Source organism: Cydia pomonella, chromosome 27 (assembly GCF_033807575.1).
Source record: "Cydia pomonella isolate Wapato2018A chromosome 27, ilCydPomo1, whole genome shotgun sequence".
NCBI lineage: Eukaryota > Metazoa > Arthropoda > Insecta > Lepidoptera > Tortricidae > Cydia > Cydia pomonella.
This window is the reverse complement of record NC_084729.1, coordinates 3,184,122-3,203,710: the sequence shown is the minus strand read 5'-3', so window position 1 is coordinate 3,203,710 and position 19,589 is coordinate 3,184,122. Positions and strand designations below refer to the sequence as shown.

The following is a 19,589-nucleotide window of genomic DNA, read 5'->3' as shown; positions in this document are numbered from 1 at the left end:
CTTGGTAAATTTTGAATTCAGTGGAACCCTTTTTATTAATATTGATTTCAGTGAGTGTGTTTGATTTCAGTGTTTTGAAAAACTCAAATATCTCGCGAATCTTTACGTCTATAAGGAGGCCTTCACTACCAATATTTTTTAAATTTAAGCCTAATTGTTAATTTTAACATCACACGTCTATAAAGTAAAAAAAAATAATCGGCACCGAAGTCAGGCACCGAACGTCACCTCTGAGAAATGCCCAAAAACGGTCACCCATTCAAGTACTGCCCCCGCCCGACGTTGGTTAACTTCGGTGATTAGATGAGAACCTCGAGATTGGAAAGAAATATTTTATTCTGTTTTTAGTATTTTTTGTTATAGCGGCAACAAAAATACATAATCTGTAGAAATTTCAACTGGCTAACTATCACGGTTCATGAGATACAGCCTGGTGACAGACGGACGGACGGACGGACGGATGGACAGCGGAGTCTCAGTAATGGGGTTCCGTTTAACCCTTTGGGTACGGAACCCTAGAAAAGACGCTGGTTTCGCGTTTTTAATTCATTTGACTGGGGAATAGTAATCGAGAGAGTGCGCGAGCCAGACGCCTGTTATCTAATAACGAAGCCAGATGGCCACGAAGCTTTATTGCCCATCGCCGTAATTATATGTCGGTTTGGGCTATTTCACTTGTGAAATGTATTTTATATCTCTCCTGTTCGGAAAATTCACTTTTAATAATAGATAGCACGATAGAAAATGATTTTTCACCACACCAACTGGTAAAGGCCCTGTTGAAAAATGAAAAAATTAATATAATAATAATAAATAATAAAATTTTTATTGGCATTAAGGTAAGTACATTTTAGTGTTGAAGTCCCTGACTTCTGAGCTAGGTAAAAACCTGTGTTACAGAAGTCAGTGTCCTCTCCACAAACATAATAGTAACTATTAAGACATTAACCATTTTCATTTTAGACTTAAAGTAGATAATTAAGGCTTGTTTTAATATTATAAAACAAATGCCATTCTAATAAGAGTACAATGCAATTTATTTTACATATATATTTTTTGTGTAGATGTGTGTGTGTGTGTGTGTGTGTGTGTGTGTGAGAGTAAATCAGGGTAAGATGCTTTCAGTTTGTACATAGTCTAATGACAGCAACCAGGACTTAAGTTTTTCCTTACACTCATGTTTATTTAGGGGATAAATGTTTAGGGTTTTGTTAATCTTATTATATAAAAAGATGCCCATAAATCTTTGTTGCCGTCTGGCCGTAGCTAGTCTACATTTATATGGTGCACAAACATTAGTCAAAGTTCTTTTGCTTGTAATTTTATTTTGATCATAAGGGGTAAGCTTATGCTGCTTTAGCACTAACTGAAGTATATATAGTTGTCTAACAGAGAGCAATTGACATTGTTTATATAATAGACTCGTTGGATATCTATATGATCTACATGTCATGACCTTCAACAGGGATCTCTGAGCTCTTTCTAATTTTAACATGTGGGTTTTACAAGCGCCACCCCATACAACATTGCAATAACCAATCACTGGCTGAACCAGAGCAACATATACTTTTTTCAATAAAACTAGGTCAGATACATTTCTTAGTTTCTTAAAAATATATACTAATTTTCTTATCCGTGTTGAGGTTAGGTCTAGGTGTGGCTGCCAACTCATTCTGTCATCAAGCAGAACGCCCAGATACTTAATACAGTCAGATTTAGCAATAACAGTACAAGTACAATCAGTTCCTGACTGAAAACTGCATTTGTGAACCTTAAGCTCATTATACATAAATGATTTATTTAAAGAAAATTGTAAATATGTGGTCTTATTTAAGTTCAAGGTAAGTAGATTTCTCTGTAACCAAGTATTTATTTTATGGAGTCCAATCTCAGCATTACTGTACACTTCCTCCCATGTATCTCCATGGAAAATTATGGATGTATCATCAGCATAAGTGAAAATTTTTCCTTTTGTAAGAGATAATTGACACAAGTCATTTATGTAAATTAGAAACAAGCTGGGTCCCAATATACTGCCCTGGGGCACTCCATAAACAACAGGGGAATCTTTACTAACAGTGTTACCTATTTTAACTTGCTGTGTACGATTGACCAGGAAGTCACTGAAAATCATGTGAGCCTTTCCCCTTATGCCAATGCAATCCAGCTTGTCGATAAGCTCTGGGATCGAGACAGTATCAAATGCCTTGGCAAGATCAAGGAAAACGCCCAGGCATTTCTTTTTAGTATCTAATTGGGTAATAACGTGTTCAGTCAAAGCACTGACGGCGTCTTCCGTGCTCCTGCCTGGCCTGAATCCAAATTGACAGTTTGATAAAATTTTATGGTGCTCCAAGTATTTAACAAGACGGTTATTTAGAGCTCTTTCAAGGATTTTTGAGAGTGTTGACAAAACTGAGATTGGCCTGTAATTAGCAACATTGTCTTGGCTCCCTCCTTTATGAACAGGTGTGATTAGGGATCTTTTAAGTACCGCAGGGAAGACCCCTTGTTTAAAACACATTTTAATAAGTTTTGTGAGAGGGTTAATAATTACATTTTTTGCAAGTTTAAGCAGTTTTGCTGGAATGAGATCCCAGCCGGTGGCACAATCAGTTTTGAGACTAAGTATTAAGGATTCTATTTCAGCTTCATCTGGAGGCAATAAAACTATGGATTGTAAAGCTCTTGGCATGGGAAAGCTGTGTATATTTAAATTTGTTCCATTATTTGTTATTGCTTTAGCCAATTGTTGACCAAACTTAGAAAAGTAGTCACTGACAACTTCAATATCATCAGAGGCCTTGTTTCCTGAGCTAATTAATTCATGAGCTGAGTTTGGCAGTTTTTTATAATTAACTATTGATTTAATTGCCGTCCATGTTTCCTTATTTGACTTTGCACACTGCAACAACGTCCTATCATATTTATGTCTCAGATTTCTTAATAGAGTATTACAAAAATTACGATATCGCTTGTATGAGATGAGTAGAACTTCGTTATTTGGATCATTCTGACTTTTTTTATGAAGACGGTCTCTATGGCGGATGCACCTTAAAAGACCTGGCGTTAGCCAAGGTTTAAGCGTTCTCTTCCTACAAGGCACAGGGCAACATTTAGAGTTCAAAAATGTAAACGAAAAATGTTTTATTTGTTAACAATACAGGTTCAATTGTAAAGGTTGGAGTCTTCTAGTAAGTATAAAATACATGTGACAGAAGCCCCGCTCTTCCATAACAAAACGTGTAACAAAACTTAATTAACAAATATAAATAATAAGCAGTACCTATTGCTGTCTAAAAACAACGAAATATACTATGGTATTTACAATATTAATATATTTAATTTTACTAATACATTTAATTTGAGTAAATTTAAATCTAATCTATTGAGAAAGTTGCCCTTTATCTACATGTGGGGCAAAGTAATCAGATGCTAATTTTGAGTTGTTTCCTTATGTTAGCTGGTAGAAAAAACTTTTTCACCACACCAACTGGTAAAAGGCCCTCTTGACTGTTCAAAAACTAATAAGAAAGTTGCATTTTATCCACGTGTGGGGCAAAGTAATCAGATGAAAGTTTGAGTTGTTTCCTTATGTTAGCTAGTAGAATTGATTTTTAAAAGATGATTTTGAACGATACATTTTTTTATTACGTTCATCTGGATTTGATTTGGTGTGATTTTTTGATATTTGATAGTTTAGTATTTTCCTCGCGTTGATGTGGTGCAAAATTTTGTGTTTCATTCGGAGGCAAAGTTTGTTTAAGCCTGGTGCCTTAAAACCCTCACAATGCTCAAAATTCCACTTCTCAATATTAGCACGAGCGGTTAAACAACAACTTTGCCCCCTTGTTAAACAAATATCTCTTATTGGAGTAAGATTAATGGTAAAATATACAATTATAAAAATAATTCAAATTTATATATATATAAAAAAATTAATCTGTTTATTTCATACCAAAAAAACATGCATTTTTCTAGCTTAACTACTAATCTTAAATTAAAAAGTAAGTTAAGTAGTCTAGGCGTGTAGAATTAATTATACAGCACACTTCATCTTTATATTCATCTTCATCTTTATACTTATATAATGTATTTGTATATTATAATATCTAAATGTCGGCAATTGGGTATTGTGGAAAAGAATGGCTATAACAAAGAAAAAAAGGAAGTTTCCATTGTGATAATGAAAAATTGCGTAGGCACCTAAATACCTACTTTATACTGTCGATAGAAAAGCTGTTTATCCTTTAATCGGGTTCCAATGAAGAAGCACACATTGAAACTATTGTTTTTTTCATTCACTGTTTGAAGGTCCTTGGCTAACTTTGTAGGTAGTTTACACAGTTGCATCTTCAACATTCGTCGTGCAATTGCATATGTGCAATAATATGGCGCAATTGATGAACAATAACCACAGTTTGTTTATTACCTCAAAAACGATAATGAAAAGGTAATGTTTTTCGTAATAGAGTATTATGTAAAACTTCTACCAGCTACCTATAAATTCTTATGTACCTATACACTGTTTTTTTATTGAATCCCGTTAACTCCGGGGTATGAGTAAGTACGTTTAAGGAAACTAAATGGTATTTTCATTTTATTAATTTTCTAAAAATAATTTATTATTCGTATTATTTACATATATAAAGTAATTAAACGTTACATGTAGCTTTTTTGTAATTCGGGCATTACATTCAATTCAACCAATAATTTTTAAACTGTGACATATCAATGTCATTTCGAACGTCGTCGATCGTCCGAGATAGTACTTACGTTTAGTAGCAAATTTTGATAGAAAATCAATATGTAAACAGGCCCTAAGGCAAGTGAATACGCTCGTAAGGGCCTAATAAGGTAAAAATAAATTATTGATTATTTCTGAAATGGAGTTAATTAGAATACCGGTGTCTTTGAGACAATTACTTCATTTAAGCTCAGGAATGTACCCCTGAAATTAACGGAAATAAAAAAAACACGGTGTATATTACAATTTCTAGCAACGATAACTAATGCCAGACATTTCAGCCTCGGTTATGAACTCTACTGAAACGTGTGCCTTTCATCCCTTGGTTAACAATCTGTTATTCACCGATTTAAAATGCTGCCATGATGAAAATAATCTTGTTTTTACCTGGGCCGATTTTGGAATTACGAGCGCATGATTTCGTCAATCTGTCGCATTGCTACAGGCGAAGTAATGGCTTTCTGATGAAACTTAATTTCAAGGTTGTGTGCGTTATTGTAATTTTTGTATTTGCGGTATTGTTGTTTTTGTTTTTGTGTTTATTATGTTATGTATTTGTAGAATATATATGTTTTTAGTTGTATATGTATAAATATATATGTCTATATTTGTTGTAGGTCATATACCATTGTACAGGGTGGACAAATAAGAATGATACACTTTGTTTTTAAATTTTAATTACATTGAGTGGAAATTTTATTAAATATTTTTTTATAAATATATTATTCAGGGTTGGCAATTGTATACGGAAGATAATTTCTGCCAAATGTCTACCACTAGCAGCAAGCAATTTTATCTCAAATGTTTCTGTTGTTTAAAACACGTTGTTTGCTCGATTAATTTTGAAAAAAAGTGATTGTGATTGGCACCCAAATTCCCCAAATTTTGCAGCTCGTGACTTATTTCTGTGGGGCTATCTAAAATTACGTGTCTATGCTAACGAGCTGATGAAATTTAAACAGTTAAAACCGACTATTCGACACAAATGTACTAAGATAATGCCAAAAATGTGCGAATAGATGCTGAACATTGGGATGATAAGGGCTTACATTTGCCTGCTGTTAGAGGTGGACATATGTCAGACATTATGTTTCGCATGAATTTGCCAACCCTGAAGAATATATTTTTAAAACAATACTTAATAATTTTTGAACTTAATACAGTTAAAATTTAAAAACAAAATGTATACTTCTTATTTGGCCACCCTGTATGAATATTGTAGGTTATAAAAGTAAACTAAATACCTTTACTATATTTTTTCAATTTTCAAAAAGTTCGCCTTTGTACAGTCAGCATCAATAGTAGCGGATGAAACAACGCGCCAAAAGCATCTGATATTCTGGATAACTTTTCCAAATATAGATAAATCTCTAAAATTTATATTCAAATGTATATCTTTTATCGTCTTCATTGTTCTACATATAGAAATATCACATTTTGTTAAGCTGTTACAGAATGGTAGATACTTTTGAAACCTTGTTTGATCCGCTACTTTTGATGCTGACTGTACTAATAATGAGTGTTTTGTTTACATATTTGTACAATAAAGTGTACAAATATGAAACTACTACTAAAACCGTAAAAAGGAATCCTTTTAGTGCGCCTCTGTCTATCTGTCTGTCACATCGCTATATTTACCGAGGTATTCCTCAGGAACCTAAGCTGTTGATTTGAACATACTAGCTTTAAGAATGGGAAGTAGCAAACTCATCTATTATACTACTGTTAAGTAGTATAAGCAATAAGTAAAATCTATCCAAAAATAGTTAACTCCCAAAAGACCGATAACGGAACAGGAGCCATGCTTTTTCACACAACTTTTTTCTAGACGACGGTCGTGCGTACACAGCCAACATGTGTTAGCAATTTCTGAACTGTGTGTGAAAAAAGTTTTTGTCCATAGATTTAGTTACACGTTTTTTTTTAATGCTTTGTTTATGAGGCGTGTAATCGTTTTAAAATTGGAGGCACGTGTCTCGTGGCTTATTGGAACAGTGGTTGGTTGTTGGGCCATTTGATATGTTGCTTTTTGATAATCGAGATGTTTTTATAGTAGGTAATAGAGTGGGCCCGAATGACTCGAATAACTTAAAATACAAATTCTTGACGGTACCTATATCAACATAGGTCCTTCTAGGAATCTTGGTATTTTAAATTTAAGAAATATGCCGTTCGTGCTAATATTGATACTGCAAAAGGCAAAAAAAGATTCCACAATTAAACCAGCAAACGCAGCGAGTGGTTCGAAAAATGTACTGTAATCTTGAACATTGCGAGGGTTTCAAGGCACAAATTGTGCTATGCTTGCTGCCTATGAAGCCGATGGTCCCGGGTTCAAATCCTGGTAAGGGCATTTATTCGTGTGATGAGCATGGATATTTGTTCCTGAGTCATGGGTGTTTTCTATGTATTTAAGTATTTATAAAATATTTATATATTATATATATCGTTGTCTAAGTACCCTCAACACAAGCCTTATTGAGCTTACTGTGGGAGTTAGTGAATTTGTGTAATAATGTCCTATAACATATATTTTATTTATTTAATATACATAATATATACATATATACCTACAGATGATTACTATAACTAGCTTAAATCTAAAATAGGCCCTTGAGGCATTGTACCAAGGATGCTGGCGGCATTTCCTCGTTGTATCGCAATACTGATACGTTGTTCGAGGAAGCCCTCAGCTCTTCGGTCACCAGTTAAATCGTCTTTTAATTTCTATATATTTCTAATTCTAAGTTCCGAAACAAGTTGAACTTTCTGGAACGGAACACCGATATAGCCGTTCTAGCTGTAGCTGGAGGCCTGCGAAAACAGAAAATTCGTTATCATCCTCTCTATCACTCCTGCATATTCGAGCGATAGAGAGGCAAATAGAAGAACAAAAGAACCAATTGGTTCGTGGTAGATGTCTAGTTACAAACAAGGAAAAACTAGTCTCAGAGACCTCTAATAGTTTCTTTATACTACATCGGTGGCAAACAAGCATACGGCCCACCTGATGGTAAGCAGTCTCCGTAGCCTATGTACGCATGCAACTCCAGAGAGGAGTCACATGCTGCGGTTTTCTGTAAGGTAAAATTTCAATTGCTTATCGTAAAGAAATGAAAAAAATCGTAGTTGGAAAGTAAAATGCTTTAGTGGAGAAACAACACTTTCTGCACACTTTTTAGAACAACAATGATACCTTCTTTCAAACCATGAGAAATGAAAATTATTTTTCACCACACCAGCTCGTAATGTTTTTACGTACGTTTGGATTTAATTTTGTTTCATCTTTTCCAGTTAGTATTTTCCTCGCGTTGGTGTTTTGTAATATGTCTAATAAATGTTGTTTCAAATGCACTGGGTACTTAATTTAACAATAGTATTTTATGCAACAGTTGTATAAGAAGGGTCAAAAAAGGCGAGCGGCGTGAGTTACAATGTGAGCCGGAGCCGAAGGCGTAGGCGAACATTGTAAAGGAATACGCCACGAGAATTTTTTGACCTACTTATACAACGTTGCATACAATATTTTTCCTACGAGTCAACAAAAATAAATCTTAATTTAGGTAAACAAATTACAGCAAAAGTATATAGCCAAGACGCGCGAGCATACCTTGTGACGCGCCCGGCCCGCCCCGGGCCGCGGCCGGCCGGTCGGCGACACCTCCTCGTAACTCATGAGGCCCTGGTACTTGCTACTTGCTAAATTAATTTTTTGGACAGTTTTTTCTCAATTTTGGCCACCGTAGCCTACGGAGACTAACAAGCAACGCTAAGCGGTCTTCGTAGTCTATGGGTGTTGCTATATTACGGGTGTCACATGCGTGTTTCTGACTTATGAAGTAATTATTTTTACTATGCAACCAAATGAATATTTTGTAAGTTGGCATCAATGCACTTAGTTTTAAAACTGTATTCGTTTTGGTTTTGTTAGCTTGGTAGCCTTTAATCGCAGGAACATTATAGCTTATAAAAGCACAAGAGCTTTTATGAGGAATAGACAATATAGACTTTTCTTGAAATCTTTTATGTATGTTCTTATATTCGTGTTAATGAATGCATAAATGACAGATAACAGTAGAGGAGTAGGAAAATAACATAATGGCATATCGAATGCCAACATATGTTCGTTGACGCATTTCATGACACATGTTCATATGATACTTACTTATGCATGTTTTACTTTTTTTTAAAGCCAAAGGGCATTGTAATGTAATAAATAAGCTTGTAGTTTATCTCACAAGATCCAATGAGTAACACGATTTTCTATAAAGCGATATACAGAATAATATGTTAATCTTTACCAGAAAAACTGCCCCGCAGTGGTTCTAACCATTAAATATTTTTTCCGGCAACTTAGGCTGTAAGGTAAGGTCTGGCCCTGGTTACCAGCGTATTTAACTTATCTCCTAACTTGCACATCGTAGCTGTAGCCAGCTCTGACCCTTATTATCTAGGCAATAGAGCTCAATAAGTATCAAACGGGTAGGTATTTACAATATGGGAATAGCAAGGTTTTATAATAAACAATCGCGCGTGCTTGACGCTGCGCAGACGCTGCAGGTACGGCCGTAAATCTATAAGTGAAACGGGAAATATGGTCTGTGCTGACAACTTTGTCTAGAAGAAGTATGGGTAGAGATTCACTGATTGTATATATATCGGCAGCGCCGGAATATACACAGGATGTTTATTTAGTCACCTGCAATAATTTACGGGGTGAATATATAGGTCATTATTATTTGTATCTTAGAGAGATATCTCGTACCTTGGAGAGATTTAATGTCATGTAGAACGCCTGCTGGAACCCGTTTACAGGTGCAACAATAGATACCCATAAACTGGTCACAGCAGGCATCGGGACAATTGTAGAAAAAGTGAACAGTAAAACGGTCTATGGATTGAAATTTGCGTGGACAATATGACTGGGTTATTGCAAAGACGTCCGGACACCTGCCATAACATTGTTTTCACTAGTTATCGAGGCAGGTGGTGACTCGCCGTCCACTAGATGGGCCCCTGAAACTGCCGTCGTGAAGACGACCAGGAGCAACACCGGTGTGAGCGGCTCAGGGGTGTCGAGAGGTGTACGCCGCTTTCTACCCAGTGGCTGATAACAGCCACTGTGCCAACTCGCGTCTTATGCAAATTTTCACTTCCACCCCTGGAGCATTTAGCTTTAACGACTCCTCTCTGGACGGCCAATGAAGGCAAGCCAGAGCTGAGAGTCCTGCGGGTCCCCTTGGGGTATTACTTAGTTTTTAGGGTTCCGTAGCCAAATGGCAAAAAACGGAACCCTTATAGATTCGTCATGTCCGTCTGTCTGTCCGATTCTGTCACAGCCACTTTTTTCCGAAACTATAAGAGCTGTACTGTTCAAACTTGGTAAGTAGATGTATTCTATGAACCGCATTAGGATGTTTACACAAATATAGAAAAAAAAACAATAAATTTTGGGGGTTCCCCATACTTAGAACTGAAACTCAAAAAATCTTTTTTCATCAAACCCATACGTGTGGGGTATCTATGGATAGGTCTTCAAAAATGATATTGAGGTTTCTAATATCATTTTTTTCTAAAATGAATAGTTTGCGCGAGAGACACTTCCAAAGTGGTAAAATGTGTGTCCCCCCCCCCCCGTAACTTCTAAAATAACAGAATGAAAAATCTAAAAAAAATATATGATATACATTGCCATGTAAACTTCCACCGAAAATTGGTTTGAACGAGATCTAGTAAGTAGTTTTTTTTTAATACGTCATGAAATTAAAAAAAAAAATTTTTGTTCATCATACCCATACGTGTGGGGTATCTATGGATAGGTCTTCAAAAATGATATTAATGTTTCTAATATAATTTTTTTCTAAACTGAATAGTTTGCGCGAGAGAACCTTCCAAAGTGAAAAAAAGTGTGTGTCCCCCCCCGTAACTTCTAAACTAACAGAATGAAAAATCTAAAAAAAATATATGATATACATTGCCATGTAAACTTCCACCGAAAATTGGTTTGAACGAGATCTAGTAAGTAGTTTTTTTTTAATACGTCATGAAATTAAAAAAAAAAAAAAATTTCATCATACCCATACGAGTGGGGTATCTATGGATAGGTCTTCAAAAATGATATTAATGTTTTTAATATCATTTTTTTCTAAACTGAATAGTTTGCGCGAGAGAACCTTCCAAAGTGAAAAAAAGTGTGTCCCCCCCCTGTAACTTCTAAAATAACAGAATGAAAAATCTAAAAAAAATATATGATATACATTACCATGCAAACTTCCACCGAAAATTGTTTTGAACGAGATCAAGTGAGTAGTTTTTTTTTTAATACGTCATAAAATTTAAAAAAAAATTTTTTCATCAAACATATACGTGTAAGGTATGTATGGATAGGTCTTCAAAAATGATAGTTAGGTTCCTAATATCATTTTTTTCTAAACTGAATAGTTTGCGCGAGAGACACTTCCAAAGTGGTAAAATGTGTGTCCAAAGTGGTAAAATGTTGAACAAGATCTAGTAAGAAGATTTTTTTTAATACGTCTTAAATTGTACGGAACCCTTCATGCGCGAGTCCGACTCGCACTTGGCCGCTTTTTTTTAATACGTCATAAAAATTAAAAAAAATTTTTTTTTTCATCAAACCCATACGTGTGGGGTATCTAGGGATAGGTCTTCAAAAATGATATTTAGGTTTCTAATATAATTTTTTCTAAACTGAATAGTTTGCGCGAGAGACACTTCCAAAGTGAAAAAATGTGTGTCCCCCCCCTGTAACTTCTAAAATAACAGAATGAAAAATATAAAAAAAATATATGATATACATTACCATGCAAACCTTCAACGAAAATTGGTTTGAACCAGATCTAGTAAGTAGTTTTTTTTAATACGTCATAAATGGTACGGAACCCTTCATGGGCGAGTCCAACTCGCACTTGGCCGCTTTTTATTTATATCGAGTGCAAGTCAAAGAATCAGGATTTGAATCGCTGATGAGAAAAGCCTTTTTTTATACTACGTCGGTGGCAAACAAGCATACGGCCCGCCTGATGGTAAGCAGTCTCCGTAGCCTATGTACGCCTGCGACTCCAGAGGAGTTACTTGCGCGTTGCCGACCCTAAACCCGCCCCCCCTCGTTGAGCTGTGGAAACCTTACTCACCGGCAGGAATACAACACTATGAGTAGGGTCTTGTGTTATTTGGCTACGGTTTTCTGTAAGGTGGAGGTACTTCCCCAGTTGGGCTCTGCTCTAGATCTGGAATGATATCCGCTGTGCTATGCCCTACCACAGAAAGTGAGATGACATTCACAATGCCCATATCTCTCTTTTGGACATAGTTTAAGGACGTACCCGGGTCCAAAAAGCCTCAAGATTGCTAACAAAATTTTGGCAACCATATTGTTATCAAAAAAAAAGCGGTACGATTTTTCAAAAACTCCGCTCACAGTACCCACTGCACCATAAGAGTGAAGTACACCACGTGATGGTCATATAAAGATAGTTTATTATTCAAGTAGGCATATTACAATGCGCTTATGAACGTCAAATAAAGCTACGCCGGCTCTAACCCTACACCTCTGTCCCGAGAAGAAACAAAAAAGAGAAAACGTTTTTCCACTTCTAAATATTTTCCAAATTCCATAATTTATTAATATATGTTATTGATACAATGAAAAACTAGGATCATAGGTTTTCCCTTCTTTCAAACTTTGCAAAACAAAATAATTTTTTTTTTTAAAGTGAACCCTATGACCTAGAATATATTATGCTGAAGCGATCCACATCAAAATCAAAGTTAAATCAAAGATTTAGTTAGTGAAAAACGTTTTCTCCCGAAATTGAATTTCTAAAATACCGTTATTTCGTTAGATTTGAAAAGCTATTCTTCCCTCTTAACTCGCGTGTTCGGGGAACAGGTGGGCCAATGTACAAAATTCTTCTTGCTTACCGTTCTTACTTTAGGCCTCTTTGTCGCCATTGGAGGTCATGGTCACATTTTATTTGGTATATTACATCTATTTGCTTGTTTGCCACCGACGTAGTATAAAAAAATATATTTCAATAATAACATGCTGCATTTGTTTCAGAGCACAGCAGAGAAGAGAGGGAACGGGCGGACGGGCTGGCCGCAGCACGTGTGGGCGCTGGAGCTCAAAACAGAACAAAACCTGAAGACCTAGCTCTAGGTACCTTGTGACAGTTGCCACGTTTTTCACGCGGCCACCAAACTAAAGGATAAATTAATAACATTTCGAGTACCTTTTCGATCATATTAGAGTCCATTGTGGGAATTAGGTACTTGTCATAGTAAACTTTATGGAACTACGCGAATATTTTGCTGTTATGTTCGTTTGTTTAGTTACATAAGTAAAAAAAATACCATTTCTCTAGATATTCTACAGCGGTATCGGTATACGGGACAAATACGGGACGCGATCCTTCAATAATGTGACAACCCTATGGCAACCCTATAACCCTGGCTATACTTTTCATTGAAAGTACTTGTTAACTTTTGTTTCAAGATTTTTTTCATATTTACACCCAGGAGGGGGGACACATTTTTTTCTTCGGAACGATTATTTCCGTAAATATTTACTTTATCAAAAAATGGTACCTATTTGTTTTTAAAGACAACAATTAATCCAACAAACAAACAACCTCGTTTAAACGTATTTTTTTTTCCAAAAAAATATGGGAGCAAAAGTATTGGAGGTACCTTAAACAAAAATTGTATTCTAGTTTTTTTTATTATACCGTTCTGTTGCCATTCATGATTTATGTATACGAACATGGCGAAACTATAAGGGTTCCTAGTTGACTACAGAACCCTACAAAACGTCCAGAGGGCCTACCGCGGACCACGTTCGACGTGTTGCCTCTCTGTCGCACTTGTACATTTGTACGTAAGTGTGACAGGGAGGCAACACGTCAAACGTGGTTCGCGGTAGGCCCTCTGTACATTTTTAAACAAGTGGGTGTTAGGGATGCATATGCGAGGGAAATCACGCATGAAAGAAAATAAGTAATTGTGTTCACTTTCTGCCAAAAAAACATGTCGCATGTTTTCACATATATTCAAAACGTACTTATGTGAATTAGAAGCTCATAAAATAAGCAAAATAATTATAAAATGTTAAATTAAATATTAGAGTTATTTACGTATGTAAGTAGTTGAGTTTAAATTAATTAGTATACTTAATAGTTAAAAAACGTGAGAAATGCCTAGAAAGAAACCTTTTACTGCGCGCTACTCCTCAGAGCACAAAAGTCCTACACCTATATCTTATCACGCACACAGCACAGACACACACGGCAAAAGTTTCGCCTTTTGTTTTGTGTGCTGCATCAAAAAAAGTAAGTGTGCTAAGCGCGAAGAATTTTGTACATTGACCCGACGTTACCTATTAGCTTTACAGTAGCGCGAATATTGCTGTCCCACTCGGACAGTGGCTTTGACTGCCTGTATCATGGGCGGGACAGATACATAGCCGGTAAATAACTCTGTTAGTAGAAAAAAGCGCGAAATTCAAATTTTCTGTAGGATGACTCTTTGCGCCTACATTTTTTGAATTTGCCGCTTTTTTCTACTGACAGAAATCGTCGGGGATAGTGCAATACCGCGTAAAATACTCTTACAAAATTATACGTGCTTAGCGTCCTTACTTTAGATTTAGTAGAGTTTAAGAATGACGTATCTCTACCCCTGTATGTGTATGTAATGTTGATGGGGGCATTTCTTAAGTTTTTTCGAATGTCACGATGTAAATGTCATAATGTCATAATGTAAATGACATAAAGAATCTCGCAATGATGTGCCAAAGAGTAAAATAAAATATTACTTAATTATTTGTTGTTTCTTTTTAATGCTTCCTCAGTGTCCTTGATAATGCATTAGCTTAAATTTTATCGCTAATTAAGTAGAGTCAAGGTCTTAAAACAGCGCTGGTGGCCTAGCGGTAAGAGCGTGCGACTTGCAATGCGGCGGTCGCAGGTTCAAACCCCGGCTCGTACCTATGAGTTGTTCGGTATTTATGTACGAAATATCATTTGATATTTACCAGTCGCTTTTCGGTGAAGGAAAACATCGTGAGGAAACCGGACTAATCCCAACAAGGCCTAGTTTACCCTCTGGGTTGAAAGGTCAGAACAGTCGGCTTCGTTAAAAGTAGCCTACGACGATTTTCGGGATTACTTGTCAAGCGGACCCCAGGCTCCCATAAGCCGTAGCAAAATGCCGGGATAATGCGAGGAAGAAAAAGAAGATTAAGTAGAGTCAGACCAAGCTAAATTGGCAGCGATCTTGATAGCCCAGGTTGAGTCCATTCTGACGTCAGGATGGAGCTTATTTGTTAAATATCTCGTTGTAGGGAAGGTACCTAGACTGGTTTCCGTTAAAAGTACACTGAGGTATACAGCAGGTATAATATGTTTATAAATATTTCGTTGAAATTCGCTGAGGTCCACCCGCCATGACGCTTACGTGCGTGAACAAAAGATTTCCTTTGGGCGTTACAAGCCAAGGATGGATTGAAGTGGAACTACCAAGATTTTAGATGTAAATTTTTAGGGGGGGGGGGGGGGGGGGTCACTAAACTTTATCTTGATATCATTTATGCTAGGCCAAGTTGGGTATCGTTTTCGTATGAATCGGAATGCTGAATTTTTTTATGGTATAATATTGACATTATTCCGAAGTAAAAACATAAAATATGAAAAGGAAACTTTTGTTAATTAAATTCGAAATTTGAAAACAAATTGAAAAATGAAAACGAATTGTTGACTGCCGGCGTATTTCGGATCGGCTTGACTCCTTGGCGCTGCGTAGAGATGTGGCCTCGCTCTGCATTTTCTACCGCATGTACAACGGAGAGTGCTCCGAGGAATTGTTCGGATTAATCCCTGCCGCTTCTTTTCACCATCGCCCTACGCGACAACATTTCCATCCTCACCACTTAGATGGTTGGCAGTCCTCAACTGTGCGTTTCTCCAGGAACTTTCTGCCTCGCACAGCTAAACTGTGGAATGAACTGTCGCCTGCGGTATTTCCGGACCAATACGAACTTCAAACCTTCAAGAAAAGAGCGTACTCCCATCTTAAAGGCCGGCAACGCACTAACAACCCCTCTGGTGTTGCAGTTGTCCATGGGCGGCGGTAATCGCTTACCATCAGGTGATCCGTCTGCTGTTTGCCTCCTCTATCATAAAAAAAAGTAATAATAATTCCTTTTCATGCTTAAAATTCGGTAAGAGACTGAGTTCCGGCGAAGAACATAGCAAAGTTTTTATCCCAAAAATCATCCCTTAAAAGTGAAAAGGGGTGTGGAAATTTGTATAGCGAATCAGTAACTGCTGGACCGTTTTAGATGAAATTTGGTAAAAAGACAGTTTTGAGTCCCGGAAAAGAACATACAATTGGTTTTTATCTCAAAACTTATGCCCTAAAAGTGAACAAGGAGGTGGAAGTTTGTATGGCCAATCGGTAACTGCTGAACCGATTTAGATGAAATCTACGTCTTTGATTTAGTTGAAAATTATACCAAACTTGACTTATTACAACCTACCTAAACTAAATGAGGTAAACAAAATAGATCTAATGCATAAATAAAATTTACTTACAAAAGTTACAAATACTTACGTAGACAGATTTTTCCTGACACGGTTTCTCTTGCCCCGAACAAAATAAACTATGTTTATCATACACCTGACCTTATTTTATTTTATTTATGTTTTTGGCAGACGCGCACTGAAGTGCAGGTTCAGTTCCCGTGCCACATGGCCCGCGGCGGAAGCCACTGACGGATATAGACGTCTGTTTACTAAAGCAATTACTAGCGTAAGTGTACATTATACAGCATAGTTGACCGAGCCGAGCGAAGCGATGAATGTCTCCCTTTCGGGTTGGCCGAAAATTATTCCGCATGTCCGGCTGTTCTCGACTAGTGATAGCATTTGTCAACCGATTCTTGTGAAACTTTGTGAGAAAGCTGTAACAGTTATTTGTTTAACAAGGGGGTAAAGTTGTTGTTTAACCGCTCGTGCTAATATTCAAACCCGAGCAAGAAAAGGATTCCAAAATGGAACCACGAGCGTAGTGAGTGGTTCGAGAAGCGGAATCTTGAGCATTGCGAGGGTTTCTAGGCACGAGGGTTAAACAAACTTTGCCTCCGAGTGAAACAAAATTTTTCACCACACCAACGCGAGGAAAATATTAACTGGAATACCAAAACAAATCAAACCAAATCGAATCCAAACGAACGTAATAATTTTTTTTTTTTAAATCATCATTTACCCATTGTTATTAACACATTTAATTTTAATCTTAATTTACATTGTTATTTTAGTTACTTTATTTTGAATATAATGTTATATGGAAGTATTTTCTGAATTGAATTAGCATGCTACAGCGTCGACTATTTTGTTGAATCGTGCACTAATCCTAAGTAATTTCACCATTATGTATAAACAAATCTATACTTTATAAATCAAATGATGGGGTTGGTCTCGGACTGTCTAGAACACAAAATAACTAGTGTAATATTTTGCCTATATCCCTTTTAGTCTACATCGCAAACGGTCTAGATCACAAAATGACTACAATTATTTAGACCTTTATTTATCTACGTATCGTCGATTTACCTTTACGTTAGCGATGTCGACAGAGCCCCGCTGCCGCGGGGCTCCTATTTCTGTGCGGTTTGGCCTTCGGCCATTAAAAGATAACTAACTAAACGGTCTAGATCACAAAATGACTACAATTATTTAGACCTTTATTTATCTACGTATCGTCGATTTACCTTTACGTTAGCGATGTCGACAGAGCCCCGCTGCCGCGGGGCTCCTATTTCTGTGCGGTTTGGCCTTCGGCCGTTAAAAGATAACTAACTAACCTAACCTATCTACCTATAAGTGGTCATTTTGTGATCTAGACCGTTTGCGATGTAGACTAAAAGGGATATAGGCAAAATATTACACTAGTAATTTTGCGTTCTAGACGGTCCGAGACCAAAGCAAATGATGTTTTGAAAGCTATATGCGACCCTATTGATTGACCTGCTTAAAATATGTTTTATTTAATAATGATTAGGTATAATGAATGTCATAAATCCAGTAATACTGTACATACTAATATTACGTCGTTGGGGATGCCAAATCCGATACCTGCGCGATTTTAACGAAATTAATTAATAGCTATTGTATTTTGTTACTAGGTAACTATTTCTCAATCATTTACCGCACTAGTGCGAAAATTAGCATATTACGTTACTATGTCAAACATTTAAAGAGCCATATGTACTGTAAAACGTTGTACGATACATGTGCGAATAGGTAATTCGCAACTCGTGTCGATTTAAAACACTCCCTTCGGTCGTGTTTTAATTTATCGCCACTCGTTTCCAATTTCCTATTTTTCGCACTTGTATCGTAATGTACTATTACAACAAACCCTTGAGTGATCACTAGTATATAGAACTAACATCGATAGTCGAGTTTATCGATACAGGAACTCCCTACTTGTCAAACAATTTTGCCCCGCGGATTCCCATGTCTGATTATAATGTAATGTTTACCCAGGTATTGGCTGTTGTCAATTTTATTTTGTAACAAAACCGTTGTATGGAGTGAGCACTCTTGGTCTTCTTAATTCTTTTTCGCGGCGTTTACCATTGTTAATTGTTACCATAGATACCATTGTTGCTGTGATAATGAGTAAGCGAAGTATTTTTTTAAGCTTATCGCGTGTTCCACAGCTCACAAAGCCTCTAGTTATTTATTTTGTCAGCTTTTTATATTGACTGTACCATCGTGTACCGGATATTAAGGCAGACTGTACCTGTTTACAAGATTTCCTCGACGCAGGGGCCATGTGGCTCGTGCCGGCTGCTGTGACCATCAAGCAGCTTTCCCCGAGACATTCCTCAATTCGAACCTATATTTGGTCAACCAAAAATTTAAACTATATACACATACATAATATAATCACGCCTATTTCCCGGAGGGGTAAGCTGAGAGAGAGAATTTCCACTTGCGACGATACTGACATTCCTGACATGCCTCTTTCGTTTCCTTCACTTTCATAACATTCGGTCGCTCGTCGGTTTAGGGTGGTCTTGACCTGACCTTTCTTCAGGATTTCCCCGATTTGATCAGAGAAAGTCCGCCGAAGTCTACCCCTTCCAGCTCCCTCTTCTACTTCTCTTACAAAACTAATACCTAAAGAAAATATTAACATGAGTGATCTAGCCTAATATTAGGTATAAGATTATTTATTCTTATAAAAAACCGGCCAAGTGCGAGTCGCACTCGCACAGGAGGGGTTCCGTACCATTATCTATAAAAACGGTCACCTATCCAAGTACTGACCCCGCCCGACGTTGCTTAACTTCGGTGATTAGATGAGAACCTCGAGATTTGAAAGAAATATTTATTTTATTCTGGTTTTAGTATTTGTTGTTATAGCGGCAACAGAAATACATAATCTGTAGAAATTTCAACTGGCTAACTATCACGGTTCATGAGATACAGCCTGATGACAGACGGACGGACGGACGGACAGCGGAGTCTCAGTAATAGGGTCCCGTTTGACCCTTTGGGTACGGAACCCTGGAAAATTTATTTTGCATGCAATAAGCGAAAGAACTAAAAACATGAGGGTACTTAAACAATTTAAACATACAGTAAAATAAAAGAATATGTTCATATTTATTAGTCTAGATCACCCAAATCCAACCCCTGCGGATTTAAGTCCAACCTACTAAATGGGAACCAAAATCATTTGGTTCCCATTTAGTCATATGCGGAGTTAGAGTCCGTTAAAGCTCCGTAAAAGTCGCTGACTTGAATTTTCGTAC

At 36.8% G+C, this 19,589-nt stretch overlaps 1 protein-coding gene across 2 annotated transcripts in view; it reads left to right on the top strand.

The window, feature by feature from the left end:
• Positions 1-14,586, top strand: part of LOC133532446 (neurogenic differentiation factor 1) — a 35,753-nt gene extending 21,167 nt beyond the window's left edge. For both annotated transcript variants that reach the window (XM_061871121.1, XM_061871122.1), the window contains one exon: positions 12,828-14,586. In XM_061871121.1, the coding sequence (XP_061727105.1) occupies positions 12,828-12,920 (93 nt within the window). In that variant the 3' untranslated portion in view covers positions 12,921-14,586. The remainder of the gene's footprint in view (positions 1-12,827) is intronic.
• The last annotated feature ends 5,003 nt before the right edge of the window (positions 14,587-19,589 follow it).